The sequence below is a fragment of the Schistocerca americana genome, chromosome 2 (assembly GCF_021461395.2).
Source record: "Schistocerca americana isolate TAMUIC-IGC-003095 chromosome 2, iqSchAmer2.1, whole genome shotgun sequence".
NCBI lineage: Eukaryota > Metazoa > Arthropoda > Insecta > Orthoptera > Acrididae > Schistocerca > Schistocerca americana.
Window position 1 is genome coordinate 449,089,669 of NC_060120.1, and position 22,209 is coordinate 449,111,877.

The window sequence follows — 22,209 nt, forward strand, 5'->3', positions numbered from 1 at the left end:
GTAAGATTAGGATCATTTTTCTTCGTGGCAAAGTGATATTTCCAGCAGAGAGTGCGAGTGTAGCACAGTAAATCTTTGACGAGGGCTGTTCGGTTGAATCTGGGAGTGGGGCTGAAGGTGAGGCCTTTGGATAGGACAGAGGTTTCGGATTGGGAGAGAGGTTTGGAGGAAAGGTTAACTACTGAATTAGGGTGTTGTGGTTCCAGATTGTGTTGATTGGAATTTTGAGGTTTAGGAGGGAGTGGAGCTGGAAGTGGGAGGTTGAGTAGATGGGAGAGACTGGGTTTGTGTGCAATGAGAGGAGGTTGAGGTTTGCTGGAAAGGTTGTGAAGGGTGAGGGAGTTGCCTTTCCGGAGGTGGGAAACCAGGAGATTGGATAGTTTTTTGAGGTGAAGGGTGGCATGCTGTTCTAATTTGCGGTTGGCCTGTAGGAGGATGCTCTGAACAGCCGGTGTGGATGTGGCAGAGGAAAGACTGAGGACTTTTATTAAGGATAGGAGTTGACGGGTGTGTTCATTGGCTGAGTTGATGTGTAGGTGAAGGATTAGGTGGGTGAGGGCAATGGATTGTTCAGTTTGGAACTTGTATAGGGACTGATGGAAAGAAGGGTTGCAGCCAGAGATGGGAACTTTAAGTGTGAGGCCTTTGGGGGTAATGCCAAATGTCAGACAAGCCTGAGAAAATAAAATATGCGAGCGTAATCTGGCTAGGGTGAAGGCATGTTTGCAGAGGGAATGTAAATAAAACTTAATGGGGTCGTTGTGGGGGTGTTGTGAGGGTGACATGGTATTAGAAGGTGGAAAGTGTAACATGAGGTTGAAATGAAAATGAAAATAACTGGAGAAAGTAACTGGAGATCTGTTGTGAAAAAAGGCGAAAAAGTGTTGGATAAAGCCGGGCTATGTTGATCCTGTGGTGAACTTGGGTTGGTAGACAACGATGTACACAAAGGTTAGGTGGTTGTGTTGCCGCCAAAACGCGTTAAAGGATGGAGAGATTCGGGAAAATTTCGAAAAAACGGCGTGTAAATGTATTAAAATGAGTGGTTTTGTGGTGGCAGATTATGAAAATGAGGCTAAAAATTGTCTGGCAAAGAAATAATGACGTTAAAACCTGTGGGAAGCGGCTAAAAATTATCAGTGATGTGGGAAAAACGGGAAATGGAAATAAAGCGAAAGTTATCAGAACTAGACGAAATGGTTGTTTAATAGGTGAAAGGAACTGTTTGTGGACTAGAAACGGTGGATTTTATAGCAGCGGTAGTGTTGAAAGCGGAAAAAATTTTTTTGGTTATTGTTTGGAAGTGGGTGACGTATTATTGAGTATATATAGGCGGGATAAAATTGTATAGTAGATTACGGTAAAGAGGAGAAGGTGAATACAAAGTGAAACTACTAGCAAAAACAAAAAGAGAAAATAAGACAACAGAAAAGATTTCGAAATGCAACAGTGACAATAACAAACGTAATTGTTGGGTTCAAATTAATGATATGAATTAATAGAGGGAAACATTCCACATGGGAAAAATATATCTAAAAACAAAGATGATGTGACTTACCAAACGAAAGCACTGGCACGTCGATAGACACACAAACAAACAAAAACATACACACAAAATTCAAGCTTTCGCAACAAACTGTTGCCTCATCAGGAAAGAGGGAAGGAGAGGGAAAGACGAAAGGAAGTGGGTTTTAAGGGAGAGGGTAAACCTCAGCATAATTCAGGCAACAGAAATGAGAGTGATTACAACTATGAATCAAACAACTAGAAAGAACAAAAACAGGAATGAGGTGAATGGAAAAGTGGCTGGTATTGAGGTTCCTGGTACAAGTGTCATAAAGAAATGCAAGCTTCAGTGAGTGGGCACATAATGACAATGAACAGCAAAAGACCTGTCAAAAAGTATTTCAACCTGAACCTTGTAGGAAGAAGACCACAGGAAAGACCAAGAAAATGCTGATAGAGGCTGTAAGACCAGATGTGGACGAGAAAGGACACAAATGGGAAGTTGTCTTAGAACAGAAGTTTTATGAAGGCAGAAGCAGATGGCGAGTGTTTGTACACCACACCTGGGAAACTGGAGTTGGGAAACGATGATGATGATGATGATGATGATGACATTTAAGACAAATGGTAGTTGCAGCACCTAGAGATGATGCTGAGTGACTTATTAAGATCTTAGAAACAATTCAGAGAATTTATTCCAGTGATGGGCTAAGGACGATTGTAGGTACAATGGATAGGGTAATAGAGGAGAGTAGCAGTGAATGACAGAAATGACAAGCAGAGGATGTTAAACCAATGCGATAACAATCGTGGCAGGTGGTGGTCACCAAATAGGGGAAGGAATGTTGGACCCCTAGCCAAGAGCTCAGAGATGAGGGACAACCTCATCTAGAAAAAGGGGCGCTGGGAAATGGGAATTAATTCCTGCTAGGGGTCGGGCATAAGCAAGATTGGAGAGAGGGCCACAAGAAAATGGTAACTAAGGAGCCACAAGAAAACAGGAACCAGAGGGACGGGAACGGGGGCACCAAGGTACCGGTTTGAAGGCGGCAGGAACAAAACGGAGTTCTTTTAGTCACTAAAGGGGAGGAGGAGTCAGGGTCATTGGAAAATAGGAATAACCCGGTAGCTGAAGTGGTAGTAGTTTTGGATGAAAGGAAAGGTAGTTCCTCTGGGGAAGAAGGATTGGAATTCAAGTCTTCGGATATACAGGTTGATGAAATAGAGCAGAATATTGAAAGCACCGTGGAGGGTTGTACGAGGGTTTCCAGACGGTATTAGGCACGTAAAGCAAAATAGTGAATGCAAAGACATTAGTTGGTTGAAATTGTGGGCCAGTGAGGATGGAGGTGAAGGATATTTGAGACAAGAGTGTGAGATGGAACAGAAAAGGATGTCTAAAGGGGAAAAAGGAATAGAAAGTGAGGATGAAAGGAAAGGTGAAGATATTATAATGGAATTGGTTTCTGACAAGCACGGTGTATTTGTTAGGAATGCTGAATATGATGGTGAAGAATCAGTTACGGACCAAGTATTAGTGACAGAATAACTAAAACAATGTCGCAGTCTAAATCTGTCGGTCAGAATGGGAAATCTGGAAGTGAAATGTAAAATCTGAGGTGAAGATAGTTGACTGTGGTAAGAGAACAGATTAGTGCCGAGTTATTTGATGAAGACTAATCCTCGGTTGATGAAGTAGAAGATAATCACTCAGTCATTCACACTGAAGTAGGGTGAGTTTCCACGAAAGCTTTGGTAGGCAGCGGAAGTGAAATATATCACAGGCATGGTATTAGTCAATGGCTAAGCCACAGGAGTTGGTAAACATGCTGGTAATGGGGGTAAAGGCTATTGGGGTGACAGGCAAACTGACAAAAGCAATTAAGGGGGAAGTTTTATTGCACATTTCAGTACTGAGTCATGGAAAAGAATTTCAGTTCTTCATAATTCATGGGCTAACAGTAGAACTACTTTTTGGGGTAGGCCTGTTAAGAAAATTGAAAGGAAGGACCGACTTTGCAAAAGTGGTGTTTTGGACGGACAGACACACACACACACACACACACACACACACACACACACACACACAGTGAGAAGACTTAAGTCAGGTTTTGTGTATAAATAAAATGGCATTTTCTGGTAGACCAGGACTGGTGAATTGGTTTGAATGTAAATTAGAGGTGAAGGAGCACATTTCATTATTTGGAAAGTCTTTTTCCATACTGGTTGCCACACAGGAGGTGGTACATAAAAAAATCAAAGAACTGTAGACTGGGGAGATAACTGAGTGGTGCCAAAGTGTGTATCACAAACCTTTAGTAACTGTGGGGAAGAAATGTGGAACTGAGTGATTAGTCCTTGACGCACATCATTTGAATCAAAACTGTGGAACGGCAAAATGATGGGCCTGGCAATATGGAGGAGAGGCTGCAAAAGGTTCGTGCAACTAAGTACTTAACATCATTACGTATTACTTGTGGGTGCTGGAATATAAAGCCTGCAGGAGAGTCAAGGAAATATACTGCCTTCCTTCACAACGGAAAATACTATCAATTCCGGATGGTTGCCTTCAGGTTAAATGTGGCAGTAAATGTTTTTATTCAGGCAATGGCTGGATTGTTGGGTAGAACTTTGTTGAGTAGGGTTACTGTTTATGTAGATGAAAATTTCTGAGTTGTCAGAAGTTTTCCAAAGTGAAATTCCCAGTTTTAGTATTTTTACCTGACAAATTCTGGAATCTGAAAGGTAAGGAAAACAGGTAAGTTGACAAAAAAATGTACAAACTCCTGCATTTAAGAATGTTTTACTAACTCTAATTTTGAATGAACAGCAAGTATTTTTCTCCTTTATAGGTTTTATAATTTAAAGGATAGGTAAAAAGGTAAATTGTGTAAACAAAAGCAAAAAATTATATTTTCCAGTGTTTTTTTTTAATTTTCCTGATTTTCAGAAATTGTGGCAACCCTGTATTTTTACTTCAAGCCTGAGTTGGGAAGAGCATCATAATTTGTTGAATGATGTGCTATCTGCTTGGAACACGGGGAGAATGAATGTAAAGCTAGCAGAGTCAGAATTTGTCAAGAATAAAGTTAAGTTTTTGGGATATGTTATTGGTGAACTGGGGGATAGCACTAGATCCTGAGAATCTGAACACTATAGAAGAACCCACAGACTGAAAGCAATTGAACACAATGTTGAGCTTGTTTGGTTTTTATAGCAGTTTTGTGAGTGGGCACTTGTTTAATGATCTGTAGCTCACGCAACGGCTAAAGAGGAATACCATTTGGGTGCAGACTGAGTGATGTGAAAAAGTGTTTAGAAGTCTGAAAGAGGTATGCTACATGGCAAAATGTTGTACCATCACAATTTTAGTGAATATTTTGCATCACTACAGATGTGTGTAGATATGGGCTGGGTGTGGGAGTGTTTCAGAATGTATCCACATCAGAAGGAATCATGTGGCACTGGGCAATTGTGTTTGGCAGGTGAACATTTTCAGCATGAGAGAGGAATTGTAGTGTGTCTGAATTGCAAGACCTCTCTATGGTGTGGGGGTTCCATAAATATGAATGCTACTTACTGAGAAAGAAAACTGTTGTATTTTTGGATCATAAGGCATTAAGCTTTCTTAGAACCTGTACGTTGCTACATAGTAGACCCACTATGTGGCCTTTGTATTTACACCAATTTGAAATGGAGATATGTTACATAAGAGGTGATGAAAGTGTCATAATGGATGCTCTGTCTCAGATGCCAAGGGTGAATGGTGGTAATAAGGACACAGTAGAGGACAAGGGTGAGATAAAGTGTAATTTGGAAAGGTTGAAGGTGAGGGCTTGACTAGAAAGGTGTTGGAGAGAATTAGGTGTGAGCAAAATGCAGGTGAAAACCTGACACCAGTCAAGCATTATTTGAACTCAGTTGGTTATTGAAAGGTCACAGTCTATTATGAACAGCACAAGAGTGTTCTTTTTAGGAGGAATGATGGTAAAGTGGAAGGAGTGATATGAAACAATTATCAAATTGCAACATTTAAACATCAAAGAACAAGAGCTCCTGAAAGGCATGACTGGTAAACATAATTATTTTTGGTTATTCAACTAACTCATACATAAGGCAAATGAAAGATATGGGGCTTTCTCTGTGCTATTATTTATACCGTTCAGTTTCATTGCAGCAATCATGAACAGCTTCATGAATTAAGATGTGCTAGATACAGAGAAAACTGGTGAACTGACGTAGGATGCTCTTTCACATGAGGATGATGACAATGATGATGATGATGAGACTGCCCTTTCCCCAAAGACACCTATATCAAATAACTTTACTGATACAATGGGACAGGGACGTAAAACTGAGGAAGTAAGTTATGATGAAGCCTGATGTGAAGACATAGTATTGGCAAATACCACCTTGCCCGTGTGTGACAGAGGACTATACGAAACAAGCTAAACCTTTTGGAAAAGTGGAAGAAGCGAAATTATCTTTCAGGACCATAAAGTGGAACTTTAAATTATTAAAACATGGAGCATACAACACTGCAGTTTCTGTATTACTGATACTACCAGGTGGAACAAGATACTGTCAACTGCTTGATGTATTTGGTTTCAGCATTTTGACGGGTGTTGTCCACAGGTTTAACAACTCGGTGTGACTTCTGGGCATTGATGTGAGTTTTGGTCAGAGTAACAACATCTGTCAAATGCAATCTCTTCTTTAAAGACAATTATGTGCACCAGCATTTTGGCTGGTCTTCCTGTAAACTTGGTATCGAAGTGGCTGCATCAGTCATTGGCTAGATTATTTCAAACTTCCAGTGAAATACTGCATTGACACTGGCAATGTGCTTTGCTCACTGTGTCAAAGTGTGATGCTTCTAATCTGTAGCTGATGCCAGAGGACTCTTTGCTCTTAACATTTTTATGTAGTGACTCAGAAATGCAGTGTAAATGAATGAAATGAGTGAGTGTTTCATTAAAGAAGTAGCATAGCACTATTTAATTATTAACATCTATGCTGTCCATTATTTTCTCTGGACTGTAAAGCTGATACCGTTTCAGTGACATCCATTTGCAGGTGTAGCACTATTCTTCTGTGTAAGTGGCATGATTAAATGAAAAATTATTAACTTCATTCCACAGTAATTCTTCAGTTACTTAGGTTTATTCATTTTGATATACAAGGTGCCCATAAATAAAGTTCCAGTTCAAAACGCTGCAGAAAGAGAACTACTGTTCGGAATGATGTCAAATTCGAACCACATATTATTGACGCAGGCAGAAATGTTGTGAAATAAAATAATAATAATAACAATAATAATAATGAAAATCTGACCAGCAGACGATGTTGTAAGCATCAAGATATGCACACCAACTGATACCAGCACATGGTTGTTCCTCAATTTGTGTCCGACACACCCAATATGATTGTCTCCATGAAGGACTGCATGCTACTGGTGAAGCTCTTTTATGAAAACACTGACTGTGTGCCAGTAGCCCTGCAGAAGTTTCGGGCACTCACGGGTGTGAAAAAGAATGTATTGGTCCAATGTCTGCTGAAAACAATTAAAGAGTTCAAAAGGACAGGTTCTTTTGAGGAGGAAAGCACTTGATATGATGTCTGTTGAAGATATGGCCACGGCATTGCAGGATGGATTACGCTGAGTGGTGGTGTGCAAACATGCAGTGCACGGGCAATTGGCCGAACAGCAGACATGCCTGTGAACACAGTGAATAAAATCCTTTGAAATGTCCTGAATTGCTATTTATACAAAATTACACATGTTCAGGAGTTGCTTCCTGCTAGCAAGACAAATGTTTGCTCTGGAATTTCTTGCTCAGGGAAGTGAGCAATGAAAGACCATGGAACATTCTGCAGAAAGACAATGCCCATTTCTATCTCCAAGGACTTGTCAATAAGCAGAATTGTGGAATGTGGGCAACAGAAAATTGTGCATTAACTAGTACCACTTTATTCTGCAAAGGCAATGTATGGTGCAGGTTGATGGCATTGTTCATCACAAGGCAATATTTTTTTGAGGAGATGAGTCCTGCGGGTCCTGTTACCTGTACCATCATTGGTAAACATTATGAGAGTCTTTTGGGCACCAATCTCATTCCAACCCTTCAATACCATGAATGTGAGGGTAGGATTATTTTCATGCAAGATGGCCCTCTTCCACACATTGCGACTATGAAGTGGCTACTGCAGAAACATTTCGGAAATGCTTGAATTATCAGCCATCATTTCCCCCTTACTGCCTGGTTTACCGGGATCACCCGACCTTAATCCATGTGATTTCTGGCTGTCAATGTCATTCTGTTTCTTATGTAGTTTTTGGCCCCAGGGCAATTAAAAACAATGTCATTTTTCTTCCTATGCAGTGTTTGGCCCCAGGACAACTTTTAATGTGGTTTCTGGCCTCAGGGCAGTTAAAAACGATTTTTCCCATATGATGTAGTATGATCTTGCCTTAGTATATGGGCTTACTTAACTAACAGTGCCACAAGTGTTGACTGTCAAACTTGTGCAGCCACACAAAATGGACAGCAAGGATGGTGTAATGTGCAACTCAAACCATAGCCGTTGTTTTACAATTCATCTGTAATTTGTAGCTGACCTTATTTATGTTAAGATGTTTGCAGTGCCATGTATTGGTAAAATTTTCGTTAACTGATTTTTGTTCCATGATGTTTCTCCCTGCGTCAATCATATGCTGTTCAAATTTGATGTCATTCTGAGGAGTAGTTCTCTTCCCGCAGCGTTTTGAATCTCACAGCGTTTTGAATCTGAATTTTAAATTGTGGAGACCCTGTATATATAAGTGCTGTAGAATAGCAATATGAGAATATTGTTAAAATAATACTGTCTGTGTATGCGCATGAAGTTGAGATATCATGTACTCATATTAGTTAACTCCTTTTCACATAAAAAACCTGTATTCTCAAACAGGATTTCCAAATATGTTGGGCATATGTGTTCCTTGCCATCCTCCTCTTCCTTGACTTCGACTCCCATGAATATGAGAGCTCTAACTGTCACTCTGCTGTACAATACTTTGTGCTCAGGCATTAAAGCTATACATTCAGATCATAATTGCATCCTATTACAATTATGGCCCAAATTTACAGTGACACACAGGCACTGACAACGCGGCTCGACACCGCTCTCATTTGGCAGCTACCAAGCAATGTGATGTCTTGTTTTCATTGTGGCACTCACCACATCCGGACAGACTGCCCTCCTTGCAGTGCCATTTGTTATGGATGTGGAAAGCAAGGTCACCTGCAAAATGTCTGCTTGAGAAGTGAATGGAAATTCAAAAAGGCGTACTTGATGACAATAAGAAAACTGACTTGATAAAGCAGCTGTCCAACGACATGATGTATGACATATTTCGGAAGAACGGTACAGGATTTCGATTTCCTTAAACCTTATCGATACACCCACCATCTTTTGTGTGGACACAGGTTCAACTGCTATTTTTTCAAAACAGATCTTGAGTGCCTTGGCCACATTATTAACAAGGCAGATTTGTGTCCTTCCACAAAACACCTCAAAGCGATTCAAGAATTGTCAGAACCCCAGAATCTTTCCATACTTTTGGCAGTTTTAGGGAAAATCAATTACTACAAAAGATTCATACCCAGTACAACCACTCTTGCAGCGCCCCTCAACCACCTACAGAGCCAAGTGTGAAAGTTCATGTGATCTAATAAATGTCAACATTCTTTCAACTCACTTAAGCATGTACAACTAAAATGCTATTGTCTCATCTATTATGACAACTATAAACCTCTTTTCTTAGCCACAGATGCTTCATTGTACAGTCTTGCAGCTGTGCTTCTCAGCAGATCAATGGTAGAGCGATCTGTTACTTTTGCCTCCAAGTCATTGAACTTGGCACAAGTTAAATACTCACAATCTGACAAGTAAGCTCTTTCTTTCCTTTACGGGTTGAGATGATTCCCCCCACACAATTATAGCCTTCCTTCCACAATTTTTACAGACCACAAACCATTATGCTCCTTATTCAGATCTGACATGCCCTTTCCTGACCAAATTGCATTAAAAATTCCACAGTGGTCACTGTACCTGGCCTTGTATTGCTATAACATTGCATAACAAGCAGCCAGAAAATACGCAAATGCATATGTCCTTTTCTTACTGCCAGACAGTTCAGATCAAGCTCCTAATGCCTCGGAAGATGTGTGTCAATTCGTTTGCAATGCTAATGAGGAACTCTTAATCAGACTCCCCATTGATGCACCCCCCCCATTGATGCACCACATACTGCCATGGAAACTGCCAAGGATCTGGAATTAATGCAGACTGCAAACTATTTGCACCTTGACTGGCCTCATAAGAAACAGTATGCCATTCCCCGGTCAGTTCAACCTTTTTCTTCTGAATTTTCGCCTTCACAGAGCGAAATGGACATATCTTATATAACAACTTGCACAACGGACCTGAGTAGTCATCACATTATCTCTCTGTATCTCATAACCCTCAAGCTTCTTCATCACATGCATACGGCTCACTCAAGTATACTGTTTCTGGCCAAGGATGCAGGCTGATGCCAAGAAATTTCTGAAAATCTGTAAAACCTGTGCAGAAACCCAAGCTGCACCCACAGCACCTTGGTGAGTACACGTAGCTTTTGCTGGGCTGCCCCTTGGCGGCCACTTGTTGATCGCCATTGATGCTTTCTTTAACTTTCTGTTTGTCATTCAGACATCTTAAACAACCAGCACCCACATAATAAAGACGTTGGAAAAGATATTTACATTATAAGGATTTCCAAAGACTATTGCTTTGGACAATGATTCACAATTTGTCTCCAATAAATTAGATGATTTTCAGGCATCTGTCACGTTAAGCCTGCTCCATTCAATCCTATATTGAAAGGAGGAGCCAAAAGGACAGTTTGCGCCTTCAAAACACGATGTCGAAACTAGTCCAAAGGATGCCAAAATCTCAAGCTCTTCTGCTGCTTTTCTCATTATACTGGTCAACATCAGACATCCATGATAAGACTCCAGTGGGGCTACTCTATGTTAGGCCATATTGCACTTTTCTCAATTTGCTCCTGCCCTGGCAACATCATCTGGCATCTTCTGTGGGCTTGTTTTAAGTCTGATCAGCCTGCCAGGTATCACCGCTACACAGGCAATCAAAGGTGGGGCCAGGGAAGTGTTTTGAGACAATGTGAGAGAGTGACACTTCTTGTGCACACTAATGCTGGCACTGTGTGTCTACCTAACCATCAGCAGTACAGAGATCCACCTATTGACAATGATACTGCCTGGAGGCAACACGTTTCACACGAGCTGCCACCACAAGCTGACCTGAGACAAACATGGCATGCTGTCTCACCTAGCAGTCAAGAGGCAGATTCCGCAGCAACTACAGTGGCCCACACTGATACCTAATGAAGGCCATCCCACTGCTCTAAACTGGAGCCTACACCATAGGAGCTTGGTCCAGCTTCAGTGTCAAATGAAGCTGTAGTGCCTATCATGCCATCACCAGCGGCAGCACTGCAATTGGACCAAATTCCTGCTGACTTGCAGGATGAAGATGTCCTGATTCTGCCACCATCAGACGATGAAGAAAAGGATTGCTCTTTCCCCAACCTCTTGAGACCGAGTCTTTCCCCAGTGATTTTCCTTGATAAGCCTGTAACCCAAATGGGCAAATATGAGGCCTTAGGGATCGAGCTGCTGAAGACATCTCTGCTCGAGGCACTGTCTGGGCATCACAGGTCCCAATCGTATGCTCCGCATTCTGGGAAGGGGGAGTGCTACATTTGCTCCGAGCATAACACCTCAGAGACAAAGACGCAATCCTCCATGGCTATGGTATATATAGTGAGGACATGCTAGCCAGTGATAACTGCACAGTCAAAGGAAGCCAAGAACAGAGTTTCCGTTTCACAACATAAGTGGTGCTAGAGAGGGCCTATCGATAAGCAAAATAACATAATAACTTAGATATGCCCCTATGGGCTATAGAACCAGCGTGCAGCAACCTGGAGGCACCTTTGGCATTGTCTACAAATTCTGGACAATGTTGACTCAGCATGCTAAACTCCAATTGAATGTTGTTTACCTCAACTAGGACTGAAACTCTGCTACAGATTCACCGGCAGTACTGAAGACGACCCGAGAATAGGTCATACGACACTTCACTTTAAGTATACAATAACCAAACTGTTTCATTTACTAAGTGACAGCTTTTTCAAGTCAGTTATGCTGATACGTCCTAATTCAGAAACTGTGTTGTGCACTGTCTTCACCGCATTAGTGAATCCGTTGTGTTTACTTGTTACACTAGTTACTCTTGAGAGAAATAAGACTCTTTTAGACTCATCATTTGTATTTTGTTAGAATAAATATGCTGTTTATTTTACTCTTCAATTTTTGGAATTCATCTCAAATTCTTAAGTTTATAATACATATTTTCGCAAATAATATTACACAATTTGTCACTGGTTATGAGTAGGAAATACACCAAAAACACATACATTTCTTGATTAGTTTCATTCAAAGATCTTTGTGTGTACTCCAAAAACAATATAAATACTTTGCTGAAGACATGTAAAAGAAATCTAAAAAAAAAGCATGAGTTTCTTACCTCTGTAATCAGGACAATATAGTCGAAGGTGTCTACCAGAATACAAAATTTTCTCACGGAAGAGATCAAATTTATTGAGAAAGAGAACAAATGAAGCTTCACGAAAGAAGCAATTGTTTACAATCTGTGAGAACAGAGTGAGACTTTCATCCAGTCTGTTTACTGATGGTTCCTCCTGAAATGAGCAAGATTTTTCAGATGTATTTCTTCTTTTTGCAATGCTCACAACTACTACTACTGACATTTAAAACAGTCACTTATGAAGCATTTTACTGAATCTTGTAACGATACATGCCATTCCAGGGGAATGAGGCATATCCCTAAGTCTCCTTACCAGTGATTGATACGCTACACAAAAGTAATTTATATAGTTAGAAAATAATTACATAAAATATGTCTACTGTAAATGAACAGAAACACACTTCTTCAGTATGGGACGGACAATGGTTATGGTGGTGTAGCGAAAGGAAATACTGGTCTGAGCTGTCGAAGATGGGGGTCATGTGTGCATCAGGTGTGGTTGCTTGTGTGAATGAATGTGTGTGTGTGTTTCCTTTTCTGATGGAGGCTTTGGCCGGCAGCTAATGTGTAAGTGTCTTTTTTCTGTGCCCGTTATCTTTACAGTAAGTAGCAATCTATCTTTCCCTTATATTGCTGATATTCCAACCCGGAGTTTCCAGTGTTTAATTTGCGTTATAAGTATTTTTATTCTATATCACTGCCAGACGTCTTACAATTTCATAAAATCCATATACAAAACTGCAAATAACAGTAGATATGTAGTTGAACAAGGAGGTGGCAAAAATACACTGATACTGCAGCAAAGAATTATACAGCCAATCACTTGCACATAACCGGTATGTTAATTGACCTGGGTTCCAACACCTACTTTATCAGAATGATTTTTTATAAGTCCTACAAAATAATACATAGAAAATTAGGTATGACAAAAAAACCTTAACCAATATGACAGTTTTTATTATGTTCAAAGGTTACTTACATAAAATTACATTGCTGAAAAGCAATGGTCAGAATTTAGAGCAGCTATGCCCTAGTCAAAAGTGAACTAACACTTTCTAGCCTTTACCACGTGTCCCCAGCTGGGAACAACACCAGGCTGATCGGCCCAGTGGCTTACATTGCTGTCACAAAAACAATACAAGTTACGCTGCCTACCAGGTGTGGATAGTGACGTGTCGTTTGAAACATTATAAGAGAAATAATAATAATAAAAAACAGTTAATTTTAAAAACAAAATATTAAGAAAGAGAGCTTAATGTCTGTCTGAAAATGCACAGAAGTCAAGCAGATTAAGTATAACAGAACCATCTGTTTGGGTTTACAGATATTATTATTACGTAAAGGACAGAATATATGGGAAAAATTTTTACAAACAGCTGTAAAATCCAAAAAATATTGGCATGAAGGTAACTTCAACAGCACAGATCTATGAGATTCGAAGAAAATTGTGTTTTGGAAACAGAAGCAGGGAAAAATATAGTAAAAAATAGAGGAATCAAAAGTCCTAAAGCAATGGATTGAAACTATAAAAAAAAACTGTTACATAGTTGTAACTGTTCATTGAGGATGTGGCCATCATCATCATTATTATTATTATTATTTTTATTTATTTTATGGCCTTCATTGGACCACTCTAGTCAAAAATACAAAGTTGTAAACAAGTTGTTACACAGGGATACAATGTGGTTCAACAAAAATTTAATATGATATTTAGGTAATATAATTATTAGAGTCTATTCTTACATGAATGGTGTTTTGCTCCTCTGTCTGCCCAATATTTCTTCATTCTTTCAGATATTTTTTTCTTCCTTCATCTAAGACCACTCTTCCTGTACTCCTTTTATTGATTTTCATTTGTAGTCTGGTTTGCGGGTCCTGCACTATTCTGGTTTTCTCTGTCTTGTTTTTTAGGTCATCTACTGTAATTTGGAGTTCTTTTATATCTTCCTTAATTTCTGTGATCCATTTAATGTTGCTCTTGATATTCCACAATTTTTGTATTTTTTTTTAATTTTTTTAATTTTTTACTAATTCTGTTTTCTGGAGTTCTCATCAGATGTCCAAAGAATGAGATGCGTTTCTTCCTGATCGTGCTCATGACTGGTTATATTTTCTTATATACTGTTTCATTTGATGCTACTCTCCAATGCCCATTTATTTTATACTGTTTATTTATACATGTCCTAATTATTCTTCATTCTATTTTTAGTATTCTGTCAATTTCTGCTGTATTAGTCGTTTTGAAGATAGTTTCAGCTGCATACGTTATTTGTGGTTGTGTAACTGTTTTATAGTGTTTTAATTCTGCATCTATAGATAGGCTTTTTTTGTTGTATGTAGTTTTGGTAATGTAATTTGCGTAGTTCAGTTTTTTTATTCTATTCTGTCATGATGGCTTCTCATTTAGATTGTATGTTATTATTTCGCCTAAATATTTAAATTTATCAACAATTTTGATTTCCTGTTCTCCATTGTAATTTGGTTTGCAAGTGGTGGATCAGTTAGCATAATCTCCGTTTTTTCAAATGATATTCTAAGGCCTACTTTCTCTGCTATTTCTTGTAGTGATTTCACTTGTTGCCTGGCTTCTTGAACGGTTTTGGCTAGGAGAACAAGATCATCAGCGAATCCCAAGCAGTTTAAGCTAGTATCATCTTTTGCACTTCCAATTCTTATCATATTTGGATTGTCCTTGTACCATTCTCTCATTATGTATTCCAGTGCACAGTTGAACAGTAATGGTGATAGGCAGTCACCTTGTCTGAAGCCTGTTTTTATGAGGAATGGTTCTGAAATTTCTCCTCTAAACTTCTTTTGATTTGGTGTTGGTTAGAGTGAGTTGTATTATTTTAATTAGTTTTGGATGGAGTCCTAGATTTCTTAAAATTTTTAATCCTGAAGGTCTGTGGAGACAGTCATATGCCTTCTTAAAATCTACAAATGTTATTGCCAGAGGTTTGCTCCATTTCTTGAAGTATGTCATAATCAATTTTAAACTAATTATCTGCTCTGCACAGCTTATCCATGGTCTTAAACCTCCCTGATATTCCACTAACTCTTGTTCTAATTGCTCCCTGATTCTTTCATATAGGATCTTGGGTAGAATTTTGTACGTGCAATCTAGGAGAGAGATTCCTCTGTAGTTGTCTGGGTTGCTCTTATCTCCCTTTTTGTGTAATGGGTGGTCCAATGTTCGGGGAATCATTCTGTTACCCAAATTTTTGTTAGAGCCATTTGTAAGGAGGTCTTGACTGTGTCACTTGCATATTTCCACATTTCAACAATAACCTGACCTTCTCCACATGCCTTATAATTTTTTTGTTCTTTAAGAATTTTTTCTACTTCTGGGAAAGTTGGAGGGTCTAGTTTGTTAGGTTTGGTTTTTATTGGGGTATTTACATTGATTTGTAAGGGTTCTTTGGGTTCCTCGCAATTCAGAAGTTTGTTAAATGCTTTTGCCATGATTTCTGCATTTTCCTTGTTACTGTGTGTCATTCTTCCACCTTCATCTTTCAGTAATAGTGTAGGGGCCTCATATTGTTGTACTTGTTTCCCAAAGATTTTATAGTAGTTCCTGGAGTTGGTTTTATGATAATTACCTTCTATAGAGTTTATAATATCTTTATGAAATCCTCTCTTGATTCTTCTAATATTTTGTGTGAATTTTTTTTCTTTCATTTTTTAGGTTGATGGCATTTTCTTCAGTTTTATGTGTTTGAAATAATATGCCTGAAAATCTCCAGCTCTTTGAGTACATCGAGCCTATGACCTCTTTTTTCTCTATGCAAAATGGAAATTTCTTCAATGCATTTTGGTTTGTGTCCAGAAATTAGCAGATGATCAACAAAAGTGGAATTGTGTACATTAGTGCCTCTTTTTCCAAACAAATGTTCCTTGTACCTGATGCTAAAAGACCTTCCAGTTTGTCCTACATAATAAATGGGACACGTATCACAAATGATTTTATACACTCCTGAATTGTGTATCAGACCAGCAGTGGACTTGAGATTGTGAATGAGATTTTTTTTGTAAAAGGCAACTTTGAATCTATATTTTTTAATCAGAAGACAACGAATTTTATACAAAATAGGGCCTAAAAATGGAATTAAGAAAACATTTTCATATTTGTTACGGTGAGGAATAGCACTGCTGCCTCAAGTGATCACTTTAGTGTAAGTTTCAACTTTGAAGATCTTGTCAATGTGGGATCATAGCCATTATTAACAACAATAGTTTTTATTATGTTCATCGCTTCATTAAGCTGTCAGGAGACAAAGGTACAGTGACTGTACGATGAATGGCTGAATGGAAAAATGCTTCCTCATTCAGATGCACTGAACTAGTGGGCACAATTTGATCTGCATCATGTTATCTGCATACTGAGAATAAGAAAAAATAACAAGATAAGTAGCTGAAAAATTATTGATGAATTTCTCTTCCAGCAACTTAATGAAAATATCTTTAATAATTTTTCAGCTTCTGAGCTTGGTATTTTGTCTTATGCTCGTTACGTAGATGACAATTTGATAATATACAGTAGTTCCCAGGAAGGAATTCAGCACTTGTTTGAAATTTTTAATAGCCTTCAGGAGAATATCAGCTTCATTTCTGAATTAGAAAAATAATGAACATCAGCTTAATTACTTGGACCTTAGTACTGCTATTGACATTGGCAGACTTTCTTTCGGCATTTTTCGAAAAGCCACTAATACAGATCAAATTGTGCCCACTACTTCAGTAAATCCTCATTCCCATAACAAAGTATTTTTCCATTCAGCCATTCATTGTCCAGTGTCTGTACCTTTGTCACCTGACAGCCTAATGAAGTGATGAACATAATACAAACTATTGCAGTTAATAATGGTTACGATCCCACGTTAGATGACAATGTCTTCAAAGTTAAAGCTTACACTAAAGTGATCACTTTATGCAGCAGTGCTATTCCTCACCGTAACAAATATGAAAATGTTTTCTTAATTCCATATTTAGGCCCTATTTTGTATAAAATTTGTTGTGTTCTGAATAAAAAATATAGATTCAAAGTTGCCTTTTACAAAAACAAATCTCATTCACAACCTCAAGTCCACTGCTGTTCTGATACACAATTCAGGAGTGTATAAAATCACTTGTGATACGTGTCCCATTTATTATGTAGGACAAACCTGGAAGGTCTTTTAGCATCAGGTACAAGGAACATTTGTTTGGAAAAAGAGGCACTAATGTACACAATTCCACTTTTGTTGATCATCTGCTAATTTCTGGACACAAACCAAAATGTGTTGAAGAAATTTCCATTTTGCATAGAGAAAAGAAAGGGCATAGGCTCAATGTACTCGAAGAGCTGGAGATTTTTAAGCATATTTCTAAGAATGGTGGCCTCATCCTCAATGAACAGTTACAACTACATAACAATTTTTTTTTCAATGGTTTCAATCCATTGCTCATGGAATTTTGATTCCTCTATTTTTTACTGTATCTTTCCCTGCTTCTGGTTTGGAAAATAATTTTTTTCAAATCTCATAGATTTGTGCTGCTGAAGTTACGATCTTCATGCAAATATTTTTTGGATTGTACAGCTGTTTGTAAAATTTTTCGGTATCATTCTGTCCTTTATGAATAGTAATTTCTGTAAAGCCTAACAGATGGCTCTGTTATACTTAATCTGCTTGACTACTGTGTATTTTCAGACAGACATTAAGCTCTCTTTCTTTATATTTTGTTTTTAAAATTAACTGTTTACATGTTACTGTCTGTGGCTAATAGGCGGCGCAATTCATATTGTTTTTATGACAGCAATGTAAGCCACTGGGCCAATCAGTCTGATGTTGTTCTCAGCTGGGGTCCTGTGGCAAAGGCTAGAAAGTTTTATTTCACTTTTGACTGGAGCATAACAGCTCTAAATTCTGACCATGCTTTTTAGCAATGTAATTTTATGTAAGTAACCTTTGTTCATTTTGACAATTGCCATATTGGTTAGTGTTTTTTTTTGTCATACCTAATTTTCTATGTTTTATTTTATAGGATTTACAAGAAATCATTTTGATAAAGACACCCCTAGTAGGCGTCGAAACCCAGGTCAATGTAACTACCAGTTATGTGCAACTGGTTGGCTGTATAATACTATGTTGAAACTAGTATATGACTGCTGAATGACAGCCATGTTTAAAACTGTAACACTGATGTTGACTTCCTCATTTCTGACACTGAATCACACTTGTAACAAATTTCTATTCGAATGAATTTTTCACTCTGCAGCAATGTGTGCATTGGTGTGTAACTTCTTGGCAGATTAAAACTATGTGGTGGACTGGGACTCAAATCTGGGACCTTTGCCTTCCACAGGCAAGTGCTCTACAGACCGAGCTACCAAAGCACAACTTATGATCCAGCCTCAAAGCTTTATTTCCACAGAAAAACTTCTGTGAAGTGTGGAAGCTAGGAGGGTAGGTACTGACGAAGTAAAGCTGTGATGCCGGGCTGTGAGTCATGCTAGGGAAGCTCAATTGGTAGAGCACTAGCCTGCGAAAGGCAAAGGTCCCGGTTTCAAGCTCCAGTCTGGTACATAGTTTTAATCCATCAGAAAGTTTCAAATGTTCCTAATTTTTACTTAGATAAAGTTTTTTTTTTATTTTTCCATTGGACATCTACATTTACATCTACACCTATACTCAGCAAACCACCATGAGGTGCATGGTAGTGGACATGTCGCATTGTACCATTTCTTAAGGTTTTTTCCTGTTCCGTTCCCATACGGAGCATGGGAAGAATGATTGATTGAATGCCTCTGAGCATGCATTAATTATTGTAATCTTATCTTAATGATTCCTATGTGAGTGATACATAGGGAACTTTAGTATATTCCTAGAGTAATCATTTAAAGCCAATTCTGAAGACTTCGTTAATAGACTTTCTCGGGATATTTTACATTTGTCTTCAAGAGTGTTCCAGTTCAGTTCCTTCAGTATCTCTGTGACTCTCTCCCACAGATTACACAAACCTGTAACCATTTGTGCCGTCCATCTCTGTGTATGTTCAATATCCCCTGTTAGTCCTATTTGATATGGGTCTCACACGCTTAAGCAATACTCTAGAACCTTTCCTATGATACCAAATTTTGAAAACATATACCATAAATAAGGAAAACATAAATTATTACAAATTTATTTTTCAAATCTCTGAACTGAATTTTAAAGCAACTCACCAGTAATGTCATATCATAACCACTGAGTGAAACCACAAACATCACAGCCCTGACATTGTCAAAACAATAGATCCATTTTCTTCTCTGAGATCGCTGCCCCCCAACATCAAACATGCTGCAAAGAGTTAAGAAAGAACACTAGTGAATGTTACATTTATACATAATATCAAAGTTGGTACCTGATATTTGCATCTACAGGCATACCTGACAATAACATCATTGATTTTGAAGTGTGTTTCAATGATGCCATTTGTGCGAACCCTTGCCCGTAAGACATCTGTTGGTGTTGGCACATATTTTTCATCACAGATTCGATCCATGTTTTCAAATAAACTAAAACAAAAATATGGCCACTGAAATAAAATTTACAGCAAAACCCTGCTGACATGAAAAAATGAAAGTGAATCCATGGTAATAGAATGACAGTAAAATATAGAACAAACAGTTTCCAACAGCAGAAAAAATGGTCACTATTTTTCGGTAATTACTATTGAGTACCTACATTTTTCTGTTGTTGTGATTACTTTTCTTCTATTTTCAAATTATACGAACACCTCACAAAAACCTACTTAAGAAATTCAAAGAAACAATTTTCAAAAAAACATCAACATCAAATAGAAAATGAAGACACAAAATAATACTGAAATACTATACTACTGCAGTATTGTTTGCAACAGATGACAAACACATTTATGGCTTATAATGGTTCAGTTTAGGGAGCAGTTAGGCCAAGTTCGAGGAGACTGTGTGAACTAATTTCCAGCAAAACAGCCTGCATCCACTCACTCTACAAGCTATGCTGGAGGTGTGCCTTGGAGGGTGCTGTGAGCCAGTGTTATGGAAGTGATGATAAACTTTCCCTTACAATGAAATGTGTAGCTTAACAACAACATACACTTCTATTCACCAAAAATTGCATTCTAAAATAACAATGCATTGTTTCACATTTTTTCTGACATGTTATTTCTTGCCTGAAAAGGATTAGACCTGTTGATAACCATACCAGAAATTATTCTTTCCAATTACATTGGCTTATGAACTAGTTCAAACTCAAGGATATTTTGTAATACTAGCAACAAAAGGTGATTTGTTTATTTTTAAATTAATATTAGATGAATTGTGAATGTGTGTAAGTCTTCTAAAATGTGAATCACACTGAAGACAAAAGGACTACACAAGTAAGGCACGCAAAGTAACCACTCAGATAGCCTTCTTAGTAACTGGACTTAAAAAGAGTTTCAAACAACATCCAGAATTGAAACCATGTTGGCAGCCACTGCACATGAACCAAAATATGTTGTGTCAGTCCAGCTGGAAATAGGAGGTCAAGTGAACAGTCTAGGAAGCAAGTGTATCCTCTCAATACCATCATGAAGTAGAGCTATCAGGGATGGAGAACAAGTCAAGCTATATATTAACAAGTAAAAGCAACCATGGCTGGCCACTTCTGTAAAGTATAAAAACAACAAATTACGACTGATGCTAATCTACTCAAACTGATAAATGGTGATTACTTCTAGAGTGTATATGTATGTTAGGATCAGAAACACAGCTACTACTTCAAAATATTTTAACTTTACACAGACCAACGTTAGCTGTCTATATGCTGAAAAAATTAAGATCTACCGGTATCTGGAACAAATATTAGAGCTAGGCAGAATTTATATTCCTGAGTTCAAATACTCAGTTATATTGAAGATGGAGCAGCTAATGACATATTATTTTATTTTATTTTTAAATATTCGTGGATTTTAAATTTCCTCCCTGATGTCTATTGGCAACTGGTTATACACTTTTGCCCCATGATATAACTCCATTCTTAATCATAGAGGGGGATGTGTAGTTGTCCTAAATTCACACCTATTATTAAGCACAAACACCTTAGGGGGTGTATGTATTGGCATATAAGTGTAAGAATCCCTAGGTCTCTGAAGAGATGTTTGGTTATTTGATTATCAACTTCAGACAATATTCTTAATGCATGTTTCTCTACAATAACAACTTTTTTCACCTTAGCTACAATGCCCCAGAAAATTATTCCATAGGCCAGAACTGAGTGAAAGTATGCAGATTATGTTAGCAATCTTGCCTAAGGGTCAACCCAGAGAGTGCACAGCAGCCAGAACAGAGCTTTTTGGTTAACTTATCCACATGCTGGAACCACCTCACTTCAGTATCCATCTGGATACCCAGGAACTTCAAACATGGAGCCTCATCCAGTATGTGCTCATTGATCTCTACTTCTGGTACCTCTAAGTCATTTCGATTTGTCTGCAATTGCATAAGCCGAGTTTCTGCAAGAGTAAGCGTTAAAGGGCCAGCTATAAACCAGTTGTAAGATTGTTCTATCATTATCCTGGTTGTGTCTGGTGTGGATGTGCTCAGACTTTTTATTAATATACTTGTTCCATCGGCAAACATTACAGTTTCTGAAAATCCTCTAATGTCCTCAGTAAGTCACTTATGTAGACCAAGGTTTCCCAAACTGTGTTCCATGTAACAATAGTGTTTCATAGGACGTGCTCATCTTCTGCCTTTAAGCTCTTAGGGTTTTGAATCTCACCCGGCACAGTCCCCAATAATTAGACTTTCCTTCTTATCCTGTCTGGTAAGTCTCCTCTGACCTGGGGTTCTGGGTGACTTTTCCTAAACCTGATCGTTCCTTTCCGTTCACCCTTCTTTCTTCCCCGTCAATCATTCTGCCAGAAGAAGAAGACACAGACTCTGAAAGCTTGCAGACTTTAATGCTTTTTATATGTGTGTTCTCCTGCCACTGCTTGGTGAGTAGATTTTTATCTATTCAATTACATTATCTTTACAAAAAACTATTAATGATATACTGTTCT

At 38.3% G+C, this 22,209-nt stretch overlaps 1 protein-coding gene across 1 annotated transcript in view; it reads right to left on the reverse strand.

The window, feature by feature from the left end:
- LOC124595691 (guanine nucleotide-binding protein G(o) subunit alpha-like) overlaps positions 1–22,209 on the reverse strand; it is an 81,020-nt gene that overhangs the window by 20,717 nt on the left and 38,094 nt on the right. The window contains exons 4-6 of the mRNA XM_047134549.1: positions 19,568–19,696; positions 19,364–19,478; positions 12,142–12,316 (exon numbers count right to left, since the gene is read on the reverse strand). Of these exons, the coding sequence (XP_046990505.1) occupies positions 12,142–12,316; positions 19,364–19,478; positions 19,568–19,696 (419 nt within the window). The remainder of the gene's footprint in view (positions 1–12,141; positions 12,317–19,363; positions 19,479–19,567; positions 19,697–22,209) is intronic.